Here is a 12855-nt window from a genome sequence, read left to right as displayed (position 1 = left end):
CATTATGATGCCATAAATTGCCATCCCTTGCTCTTCTCATGGGTCGCAAGCGCAACCCATGTTTCCATGTCTTATGGACAAGAATTGAACTTTTCCACCCAGAAATTTAAACATTAATGGGCTCTCTAAAGTAACAATCAATTTCATTAAACTCAAGTTCGAGTTTTATACACTTACCGATCCTTCAATAATTAACGGTTTCTTTTTGCTTTTGTTTTTACTTAACCATTAAGCACCGCACTCGTTTAGTTTTAGGTTACGTGAAACAAACCATCATCTCCGTAATCTGGCTAAAGTTAATCACAACTCCTACTTGTGTTTACTTCGGTCCGCATTTACTTATTTCACATTTTCGCGTTTGGTCGTTCATTTGCAATTTACAAAAAAAAGCACAGAGCTTAAAATAATCCATATTACTCATTATAAGAATAAGAATTGTTTTTAAAATGCGGTTTTGAACAATTTGCATCTAAATCAGCTGTCATTTGTGTCAGACAGTTACGATGAGAGCGCCATCCATTAGGATATTAGCAACTAAATCGAGGTAGGTAATGAAATATTACTAACCTCGAATCGAACATTACTAACCTCGAGAATCTACTTTCCTCCCTCCTGGAAAAATAAGTGTTGTAAAACACAACTTCCTTATCCTTCAAAACGACAATTATGAGACTGATTACAATATGATCGTGAATAAATGTAGATAAAGGTGGAATTGACACATGTCATAGGATATCTAAATCGTCATCGTCGAGTGTAATTATTTGCAAATTTGTCAATCGATACACAAAAGAGGAGATGTTGGCAAAGCGTAAAATTAAGCGTAATCTATCCACCACCGACATTGGGTTTTCGAGAGGCAGTACTATATATATTAATGAAAATCTGACTGTATATCGAAGGCAACTACTCTACAAAGCTCGTGAGCTCAAGAAAACAACCAAGTTCAAATTCCTGTGGACACGAAATGGATGTATTTACGCCCGAAAAGATGAAGAATCCCCTATCAAGGAGATAAGGTCCGATGCCGACATCTTATTTATTCAGTCAGGTGCACTATAGGACGATCTTTGTCACATTTAGTGCAATCATTTCGTACGCATAATGCAGTTTCATTTATTTAAAACTCATAAGTTTATTCGAACCTTCATTATTTGTGTTGTTGCCTCATATTTTGTTGATGCTTATATGTGTAGAATTATATACAATTATTTCAGTGTGTCTGATTCACTGTTTCTAATTTTTCTTTGAATGGGATGTGTACTATTGTTGTTGGTCATTTAAACGTTCGTTCACTTTTTCCTAAGTTTTCAGATTTCAAAAACCTGATGCTGTCCTCGGGATTTGATGTGCTTGGAATTACAGAAACCTGGCTAACACCTAGAATATTAGACGACCTTATAGCTATTAACGGATATAACCTAGTAAGGAGAGATAGAGATGATGGATCACGTGGAGGTTTATATTAGAAAACACATTAAATTTACTGTCACTGTGACAGAGGTGGTAAGTACTGCCATGGAACAATTATGGGTTAAATTGTATTTTCAGCAATACACTCTTAATGTTGGTGTGATCTACAGAAGGCAGGAGATCTCATATCTGGAATTCGTTAGTGCGCTTGAGGAGGCTGTAACTATTAATGCATGCTTGAGTGATGAAACCCTTTATATAGGGGATTTTAATATTAATTTATTGCGAACAAATGACAAATCCTCGGTTGATATTCTGCACATGTTTCAATCTCTAGGTCATAAGCAAATAATTAATCAACCTACACGTATATCAAGTAACAGTGCCTCCCTTATTGACTTTATAGTAGTGCCGAATGATATAGAGGTTATAGATGTGGCTGTAAATAGTGTGCACGGCTTGTCCGACCATCACATAGTACAATGTAAATATCCTGTTAAACAAATGAAAGCGAAAACTGAAGTTCTGCGTCGTTATCGTAATTACCTACACATCAATTTGTCCAACTTCGATAACGACCTAAAATTGATTCCTTGGGGCACTGTGTATATAATGTCCAATGTTAATGACAAAGTGGCGTTCTTTGAACATTGCATCATCAGCTTATTTAATAAGCATGCCCCCATTAAAGAATGTAAAGTGTCGCAACCATATGCACCATGGCTAACTCAGAATATACAGCTGATGATGTCGCTTCGAAACAAGGCTTTAACTAGATATAAAAGGACGAAAAAAGCTAGCCATTGGGAGTACTATAAAACTTTAAGAAATTATACCACCTTTGCTATTAAATCAGAAAAAAGGGCATTTTTAGAAGCAAAATTAAAATCGTCTAATAATAACCCTAAGGTAATCTGGGCAGAGCTACGCAAAGCTGATGTATATAGAACCAAATGCCATAATGAAATTCCTCCCCAGTTATGTGATGTTGACAAAATTAATAGTTCTTTTTGTACCTACACAAGTACACCTATCAATGATACCTTACTTCATTATTATAATAGCAATAGTAGACATTCTAAACATAAATTTAGTTTTACCGCCACTACTGAAGTAGAAGTACTTAACTGCATATATTTGATAAAGTCTAAATCGATAGGTCTGGATCAGATTAGTGTGTACATGCTGCAGTTATGCCTTCCATATTTAACCGACTTGATCACCCACATAATCAACTCTTGTCTTATCGCTGGTGTATTCCCAAATTCATGGAAAAATGCCAAGATAATACCTCTCCCTAAAATTAAACATCCGAAGGGGTTTACTGATCTACGTCCAATAAGTATTTTGCCTTGTATGTCTAAGATTTTGGAAAGGATCATGGATAGGCAGATCAGGGCATATTTAACCTCTGAAAACTTTCTTCCCCCTTTACAGTCCGGTTTCAGGTCGCGGCACAGTTGCACTACTGCCCTTTTGCACGTCACAGACACAATTATTTCTGCAATTGATCGTAAAAACTGCTAGTTCTTATTTTGCTCGATTACTCTAGAGCTTTTGATAGAATAAACCATGCTGTTCTCCTTGCAATACTAAAATTTATCGGATTTAACGACTATTCTATAAAATTTATTTCAAGCTTCCTTAGCAATAGAACACAACGCGTGTCTTTAAATGACCACATGTCAAACCCCATTGCTGTTACAGCAGGTGTTCCGCAGGGGTCAGTGCTTGGACCTTTACTGTATATTATATACACCTCCAATTTTGACACTTGTTTAGAATACTGCACTTATCACATGTACGCGGATGACACACAATTATTATATCAAGCTCCGACTGAAAACCTTAACATTAATACAATCAACAATCAACTCAATTCTGACCTGTATAATATAGCTAAGATTTCTGAAGAACATGGACTCCAGATTAACTGCAATAAGTCAGCTGTTATGCTATTTGGCCGAACGTCGATTATTAACACGCTCAAGCATGCAATAATTGTTGAGTCCAACGGGGCAATATTACCAGTCGTTAATGAATACAAAAATCTTGGATTGATTTTTGACTCCCAATTACGTTTCAAAAAGCATATATCTCAAATAATTAATAAAGCGTTTACAAATATTAAACTAATATTTAATAGCCGATTTCTTATTAATCGTAGTATTAAGGTTATGCTTTGTGAATCCTTAGTGCTTTCCCAATTTAACTATTGTAATAGTGTGTATGGCCCATGTATCGACAAAAGAGACTACAATCGAATTCAGAGAATGCAGAATTCTTGCCTTAGACTAATATTTGGTATCCGAAAATACGACCGGATTACACATAAATTAAAATCCCTCCAGTGGCTTGATATGAACAACAGAAGAATATTACATTCTGCCTGTTTGTTCCATGGCATACTTCAAACCAAAACTCCGTCATATTTATTTGAAAAGGTAACATACAGAGCTGACGTCCATAATGTCAATGTTAGAGATCGGTTTTTTATAACTATACCTACTCACAAAACGTCACTATTTAAACGCTCCTTCAGTTACAATATTGCAAAGACGTATAATGAATTACCATCTCATTTAAAACATTTATCCGAAAGTCTTTTTAAAAAACGCTTGCGCCTCATACTCCTTGCAAGACAGCATTAAGTTCCATCGTTAATATCATTATTGCTATAATTTTTTTTTTTTTTACATTTTTTTTTTTTCTTTTTAGGTTTTCATTTGTGCCTTCATACTGAATGGTTTTTATTATCATATAGTTTTTTCTTGCTAGGTTTTTTTTATGTCTTGGTCTCTTGTTGTTAATTTCATATGTAGGGGGTTGAGTGGTAGAGCAGACGGAATAACACGGTTTATTCCAGTCTGAACTTCGCCCTATTGAGTCACCCATTATGTAATGTAATGTATAATATCTGTTCTTTGTATGGTGTGTGCTCAATAAATGTCATTATTATTATTATTATAAACACCGCTTGAGTCGTAACCAGAGCTCAATCTCCGATTGTAGTCAACCCGCCAATTTTCTCGGGTTTTAATGCCCAAACGGAGATCAGGCGCGCGAACATGTAAACAATTAAGATTATCGTAACCAGTTTATTTTGTTTTGTGTCATTGTTTCTATTTATAACGAAATGGAAATAATTTGAATTGGACGTGCAAGGAGTCGATTACTGGACGTGGGCAGTAAGCGACGATGACTCTTCGTCAGAGGACGAGTTCATTAGAAGAAGAGCAGAAATTTTAGAGAACGTGTTGATCATTTCGGCAAGTGGGATGAATAGGAATTTCGGCAGAGATTTCGGTTGTTCAAGGATAAGTACCTACTGTTAGATCCCTATAAAACAAGATTGGGGCACATCTATGCAAATTGCCCATCAATGGTGAGGCTGTCGTCACCAGCTCCAGCTTCAGTACCAGTGAGGTTTTTCACTGTGCTAGATGATATTTTGTGTTCAGTGCGTGATTCAGTTGATGTAGCGTTATACTTCTTTGCAATTTTCTTCCATACGAGGGTGTATAAACACAGAATGATTAGGGGTATAGATGCAAACAAAAAACGTACAAATGATGATATCCTGATGCTTTACCTTGTTCTTGGTAGTAGAGGCGTCCGTCCGTTTATTTTCAATTATATGAAAATATGAGTGAACGCAGTCCGCTTGCTGATGGGCGTCCGCGTCAGTAAAATCGACTCGCTTTTTTTCCCTTGTCTATCATTGGCACAGCGGCAGGCAAAACAGCGCTATGTGAAACGATTTAGCAAGGAGATGAACAGATCAGCACAGTGACAGTGGCAGGGGCAAATGAAGCGAAAAGAACGAGCGGCGCGGCCGCGATGGGTGCGAAGAATGTAAACGCCATCAGCTGTCAGCTGACGCATCGGCCACTAAAAATTCTGCGCTCTGATTGGTCCTCGGTTCGCCCGCAGTGTTACCATACTAGGGATCGTAAACTCAAACGGAGATTAACCAAACGCTCTTCCAAAGGTGTTTATAGTACGCAACCGCTCTCAATCTTGGTTTCACGTTCAATCGCCGTTTGATCAATCTCCGCTTGAACTGTACTTTTATAATACCGGCCCTTAGCCTTCTATTTCAGCTGTCGTGGGTTCGAATCCCAACACCAATAGAAAAAATTCAGCGATGACGTTAAAGGGTCGGGTCCAACATTTAAGTTGCTGGGTCCAGATATCTAATTGCCAAAATTTGACCCGGGTCAACTGCCGAAATATTTTCCCACGGTTCCCAGAATTTTCGCACGCACAACTCCCCCAATACCTACTGAAAACTTAAAAAAACCAGCTGAAATTCTTGACCGGATCACAAAAAAGCTCAATCAAATTTGATAGGTACACTCTAAATTATGTCCCCTGCTGAGGTTGTAAAGAGGATCAACCTGTTTATTTTCAATAAAATTAAATTATACCTAATTTCTTTAAATTTTAACAAATCTACATTACTAAAAAATGCGTTAAAAATTCCCAGTATTTCAAAACAAGATAATATTCCGTAATAAATCCAACAGAACATGTTTTATTGTGAATGTGTTAAAAATTCCAACAACTTGTGTTCATTTTTATTCAGCCATGCAACATTATTGGCTATCGTTGCTACAGCTCTATCGAAAAAGGGGACTGACTTTGCCCATAACTGCGACCTTGCTAACTGCAATTTTTCTTTGAATTAGTATTTAGTAGTGAATAAATAAAACAATACCTTTCTCAGATGCCCATCGGTGTAGGATTGACTGGCAAGCTCTTCAACCATAAACTTTGTGTGACCACCAAAGCTAAAACACTGTGTTTACCTACTTTTCTTTCGAATTATTAAGTACTTACATTTTATGAACTTTCTCCATGTTTTGGGAAAGAAAATCTAACACTACTTCTAACCCATGCTTGCTACTGCTGTGCATTTGCTTAATGACCTGTTCTAGTAATGCTGATGGACAGTAATTCAAACAATTTTCTAAAAATCTAAAATAAACAAATTACTATCGGTAAATTTACATCCCACGGTACCGTTGCAAATATTTATGTTCCTCCATACAGCTTAAACCAGACGCAATGCGGCTCTTCAAATCATAGTCGGTCGTTTCAATAAATAGTTTAAATAAGTAATCGAAGTGGCTTTGGTTATTGCTACGCATGGCGCTGCAAAATACTGCAGATTCCAAATCGGTTGAAATAGTCGCATTCTCATTTTTCCATGCCTCAAATTTTTCCAATGCCTTGCTTCGACATTCCATGTGTCCCATTTTACACAACCAAAATATAACACCGGCGCGCGCCTCTTTTTCACTAAGTCTGTCACTTAACCTTTCGTCGAATGTCAAATGATTATATGCACCTTGAAGAAGATAAATAACACGATCCTAGAAAGAGAAACTAAGATTCAAGATTACTATTGATACTGATACCTTAAAGTCATCGTGTCCTCTTGAATAATAAAGCTTATTATCCATACTGGCGAAAAGCGCAGGAAGGGCAGCTAACACTAACGAATCATCTTCATTTACCAGATATTCTGATAATTTAGAAAATATATTGGGAGAAATATCTCCTGTTGCCCCTAAATAAAAACTATCCTCTAACAACTTTGCTCTGTTCAGTGGGTGAATTACACGATGGTCTTCTTTTAGTGCATCGGCAATTAGAGCCCAGTTTCTTTCATCGTAGTTAACTCGATAATATCCACTTTGCTGTACGTTCACTATGAACCAATCCCTATCGTCTAAATCTGCGACTGTAAATGTATCTGTTGGATGTATGAGCCATTTTTTCGGAGCAGTGCTCTCAAACGAGGCACTCCCCTTGCTAGCGTAATTAATTGGTATCGTCCAGCGTCCATCCTCACCCTGGTTGTTGTATATATTAAACGCCCTCTGAAATACTTCCACTAATAAGAATCACCGTTAGAGATATAACCACAGATCTAAACACTCTTAAATCTGTGATATAACAAAGCATACCTGTTTGAGATTGATGTTATTTATGGTGCTACCGTAATTTCTTGTAACTGTTACAAGTGGAAAGCCAGCGATCGTTTCCCAGGTTGTCATTACACTTTCAACCGTCAATGGTTGTGGAAAAACGTTTTCAGAAGATTCATCTAGGACTCGTTGAATATTTCTGTAAAGGTCACGGGGTGTTACCGTTTGAAATTGTTTCTCCTTCAAGTAGTAAATTAAACCTTGTCGGAAAACTTTTCGCGAAACCATGTTTTCCAACATTCTTATCACTGCGCCAGCTAAAGGTTAAAGAAATTAGTTTGGTATTGTTAAACCTTTATTACTCACATTTTTGGTATGCAGTTTTATCAAAAAGGAAAGGTATCTTATAGGATTCTTCCACTGTTACAGTCATCGGCCTGGTGTATTCCGGAATACTGTCAAACAACATTGTAGTCTGACCAGTTAGAATAATGAATCTCTTCCAAATATCCATACCAGGTTCAATCTATCAATGCACCAATTAGGATTCATAAAATTGATCACTCTTACCTTGTCTGCTAGGTAATTCTCAAAGTAATTTGCAAACCCTTCATTCAACCAAATGTAGCTCCACCAATCTGGAGTAACTAGGTTACCAATCCACTGATGTTGAATTTCATGAGCAACTGTACTTAGTGCTTGTCGCTTCTGGGATATGTCAGCATTCGATGATGTTAACAAGACATCATCCCTGCATAAATAATCGTTAAAAAACCTTATCGTATCGTCTACAAAAATACCTATAAGTTATAAGTCCCCAATTTTCCATTGCAAGGCCAGACGAATAGTCCTTCGGAATGGAAGCGTGGTCCAACTTTTTAAAAACGTACGGAATTTCCGTATATTTTTCCATTTCATTGAGAAGGTAATAACTGCTGTTTAAAGAATACCTGTGCCGACCTTGCTCAAGTTCGAATTTTGGTGCTAACACTCGATGACGACCAAATGTCTCAGAATATTGCATGTCGGTTACGATGAAAGCGAGTAGGTAGGTCGACATTGAAACGGTTTCTTCAAACACGTCTGTTAGACCATTAGACAACCGTTCATCTCTCGGAGTATTGGCCACCGATATGTAACTACTGCTGGGTCGTTTTACGACAAGGTTGAAATTTGCTTTAAGTGCCGGTTCGTCGAAGCAGGGAAATGATCTGCGCGCAAACACCGGTTGAAAGTGAGTCGTAGCAAATGTTCTAAAATTGCACAATTATAATCATCATCTAAAAACGCACCCATACTTCTTGGTTCCCAATTCATCCACGTAGTGAGCGTAATAAAACCCGTTGTGATATTCGGATATGAAACTACCTTCAAAATTTGGTATTTTGAGTAAGTAGTGGTTACCAATAACCAATGGAGTCGCTAGAGTAATTATAAAGAAATGCTGAAATTCGCATTCTCCGGCTCCAACTGATTCAACAACGATGGTCTCGTTGGTGGTTGTCGAAAGCACTTGAATTAACTCTTTTGGTGGCATTTTTAATCCAAGCTGGTGAAGGGTGATTGTGTTGGCATGCTTCGTTGCTTGGACCTCAATAGACACGTTTCCAAAGAAAATATCATTTTCAAAATTGGGTTGAATCTCTAAATGATATTTTAGCGGCTTTACTTCTAATGGTAAGCGATAGTTTACTCCATGGGCAAGCCCAACAAGTAAAGTTACAATCAGTGCCCTTAACATTTTGCTACATACAAAAATTAGCAATAAAACAAAATAAAATTAGCTTTTTTTTACCTTGAGCAATGAGCAGGGTATTAAAGAACAATGATAGCTTGGCGATCGGTATTTATAGTATAGCTGTGACGTGTGCTGAGTTATCTTACTCTTATCAGCACTTTTGGGTATATGATTCGTTTCATCATGATACTTTTTGCTTTATTACTTAGTCATGCCTTAGAGTGCGTACCCCATTAACGCATACCCGCATCTAATTATATCTTATTACTTTCATTTGCAAGTAAGAGTATTAGACTGTACTCCGTGGTATATTTTGATCATGTCATATCTCCTTTTCCAATTCATATGGAGCTGGTTTTATACGGTTGACCTTACACCAGGCGACAGAGTGCTTCCTTCCTCCTTCATGCCTTAGCTTTGTACTCTGTACCTACTCCCGTTTCAGAAATAAAATAAGTTATCATGAAGTATGCTAATCGATAGCTCATGCAAGTACTGGGACCGAAATGGCAACCTTTGAAACGTTGCTGCTGTCAAATGGAAAAAATTTTGAACTTTAGTATGATCAATTACTAAATGTATACCTAAACTATGATTATTCTGGAGTGGAAGTACAGCACTACACTGATAAAGGAATATTGGGTGCGTACCACATTATTTACGTGTTAACATAATGTAAGTAGAAACTCTACATGATCAATGGCTGTTGGAAACAACTGGAGCAGGCAATAAAGTTTACAAATGCTAGAAGACAAGCAAACGCGTACTGTTTCCTTTAATGTTTTACTCAAGGTCTTTGGTCATACTAGTCATGTATAATCGATATTCGGTGCAAATTACAAACGTAGCTTCAAACACACGCAGACGTTTGCTGCAATATATAGTTTAGTTTGCGTACAACAATACAAATAACAGGACGACAAAATAGTGGGTTTGCCCAAAAATTTGGACGCTTTTAAAAAAGAAAGTGGAAGTGGTGCGCGTGAACGCCTTTTTTATAAAAGGAGTGTCGATACTTCATTACGTTAGACGACCCTACGTTACGCTCGAAGACGTCGAGTGTCTATCAGAGTTTCGAATGCAGAGTTTTCTGAATAATAGTGTTTAAACAGTTTTATTTTTGCAGTACCTGCAATTTAACACATCACAGTCTTTTACACCTCCCAACAGCTGTACCTACATACCTTTCCAAGTACTAGATATAGCGATAGCCTCCTGCACTTCCTACTACGTTTTCTTCCACGCATTTCACGGGCACCACTCAAGAAAGACACACAGCCGTCATGTTTTGCGTATCTACCAGTCAAGTGCTCCACCATGTTGTGTCAAATACAGAATTCATTCTGCAATCTGCACGATGTCTGTACCTACGCGCCAGACAAAGATGTGACAAATAAGCTCACAAACTGCCCAGTATTACAACGCAAAGAAAAACCTGGTGCATCCTCGAAGTGAGCGGAAGGGAATCTACTTCTAAAGGTTCTGTTCAATTAAAAACTTAATCCCGCTTCAAGTGCCCGGAAATTTCTGAATAAGACCAGTGTCCTACCGTACATATGTGATGACTTATGTACCTACTGCTGAACTTTCATCAGAGCTTACTCTGCCGAAAATTTTATAAGCTGCCATTTGCAGACAATCAGTTTCACCAGCAAAAGAAGTTCGACATTCTGCTTGGCGCGAACGTTCACGCTAGTTTAATGACTGAAGAGTAGTGTTGCCGCGAGTCTCGGCCTGATTCAGTCGCGTCTCGTCTCGTCTAGTGCATACTACCCAAAAATGGTGTAGAGCATATAAAAGGCACTACGAAGAATAAATAATAATGATCTTCCTTATCTATCTGCTAATCGCGAAACATAATTCCTTCTGTTATGCGCATTTTAAGGATTTTGTTTAGCATTCTGCAGCTAAAAATCTTAGCTTTCATAAAAACGATAATAATAATAATAAACACAATTTACCGTAATTTGTTCACATTTAACCCAAGCAACTACACAAATACCACTTACTGAACAAACAAACACAATAAATACAAGTGACGCAACATACACTGCAATGACAGGTCCACCCAATAAAGTCCTAGCACAGCTAAAAAACACAAAACTCTTTCTTCTCAGAAACATACCACATTATATTATCAGAACCTATTCGTATTCAACCCAAACACAAAGCCAAACAAACACTTACACAATAAACAATGCCACTTAATTAAACTTGTAGGAAATGTGTGCGTTTTTATTTTATCTTTTTTATTCATATTTTTTTTAAATTATTATTAATATTTTATCTTATTCTATATTATTATTATTTTTTAAAATTATAGAATTTAGGACTCGACAAGATAATTGCCTTTGTGTTCCATTTTTTATAAGTTTATAATATTGAGGGAATAAATGGACTAAATGGTAAAAACTTATATTTTGGTTAATTTTCCTTAGGGCAATCGATTTTGACTGATAAAGTCATCATCAGGCCATTGCTGGAATACATTTTTGATGAACGAATGTTATAAATATATGAAGCTTACCGTATATTTCAAAACCTGACGGTAAGCTTCATCGTAATAGTTATTTATGTATTAAGGGTATAATAGTGATGTTTATATTCTCGAGGGCGACGTCGCCCGAGAGTATAAACATCAGTTTATGCCCGTGGTACATAGGTACACAATTTTATGTTTTACAAATAGTTTTCTTCGTCAAAATTCGTTTACAAAATAATTCATTATGTTTGATCGAGTATGCGTGGTTCGAATTTGTTAATGTGATTGAAACCATCCAAACGTCAAACGTAATTTTAAATAATTCAATTCATCGTGAATGAGCAAGAAGTTCCAGAAACTATACGAAATAAGGACAATCTTGTGATTTAGTAGGGATTGACAATTAATAATTGACGTTTCTAATTTTCAATGACCTGCAAATATTTGTTTGTTTTGTCATTAAGTATGAATGAGTTACTATGGTGATACTTAATGCCCTAGGGCATAAAGTGGTACCTTATGCCCGCGCATCACAGATATAAAATGTGCTATGATAGGTTAGTAAGACATAAATATATTTATAACATTCGTTCATCAAAAATGTATTCCAGCAATGGCCTGATGATGACTTTATCAGTCAAAATCGATTGCCCTAAGGAACATTAACCAAAATATAAGTTTTTACCATTTAGTCCATTTATTCCCTCAATAATTGCCTTTATTGAATTGAATTAAGAATAGAGACAGCAAGATTCGTTAGAATAGGGCGATGTTCAGTTGGCGGATATCCGCGTCCTGCTCTTCCACCTAACCCTATGCATGATCGGTGTGTAACGGTGACTGGGGACACGCTGATCTACAAAACGCAAGGATGATAAATGAGATTAATACATGCAGTGGTTACATATTTTGTGATTTAGTTCTGATTTTAAGAACTTGCTCCTCCCAAAGACGGTTTTCTAGGAACGCGCTTTAATCTTTGGGGCCGGGTATTTTAAAACTTCCTCAGGCAGAGAGTTATACCGTTTTGTTGTATTATAAACAAAGGATCTTTCAAACAGGGAAGAACAGTGCGAAGGGGGCGTTAATTTTTCTTCATAGCAAACGTTAACATTATGTACATACGTCGGTACGATATGTGATTTTTCGATGAAGATATTGCGGCGTCTTGTTAAAATTTTGTGGTAGAGGTTTGCTGAATGTAAAGTCCGTCGTCGACTCATATTTAACCAACCAAGATCTATGAACGTTGTACTAATTTTTTCATACTTCTTGTGTCTGGTAAT

General features: G+C 37.0%; 2 protein-coding genes across 2 annotated transcripts in view; both read right to left on the bottom strand.

Annotated features, from left to right (window-relative positions):
• LOC116166666 (ionotropic receptor 25a-like) overlaps positions 1–12855 on the bottom strand; it is a 266463-nt gene that overhangs the window by 147121 nt on the left and 106487 nt on the right. The window lies entirely within an intron of this gene.
• LOC116166668 (aminopeptidase N-like) lies at positions 5921–7817 on the bottom strand. Its single transcript, XM_031481708.1, has 7 exons — positions 7716–7817; positions 7389–7666; positions 6837–7301; positions 6439–6791; positions 6256–6393; positions 6134–6206; positions 5921–6082 (listed from the first exon to the last, which is right to left on the bottom strand). The coding sequence occupies exons 1-7, from the start codon at positions 7780–7782 to the stop codon at positions 5951–5953; spliced, it is 1506 nt and encodes a 501-aa protein (XP_031337568.1). The 5' UTR covers positions 7783–7817; the 3' UTR covers positions 5921–5950.

The sequence above is a fragment of the Photinus pyralis genome, unplaced genomic scaffold (assembly GCF_008802855.1).
Source record: "Photinus pyralis isolate 1611_PpyrPB1 unplaced genomic scaffold, Ppyr1.3 Ppyr1.4_LG3b, whole genome shotgun sequence".
Taxonomy (NCBI): Eukaryota; Metazoa; Arthropoda; class Insecta; order Coleoptera; family Lampyridae; genus Photinus; species Photinus pyralis.
The sequence above is the reverse complement of the archived record's forward strand: the minus strand, read 5'-3'. Positions and strand labels throughout refer to the sequence as shown.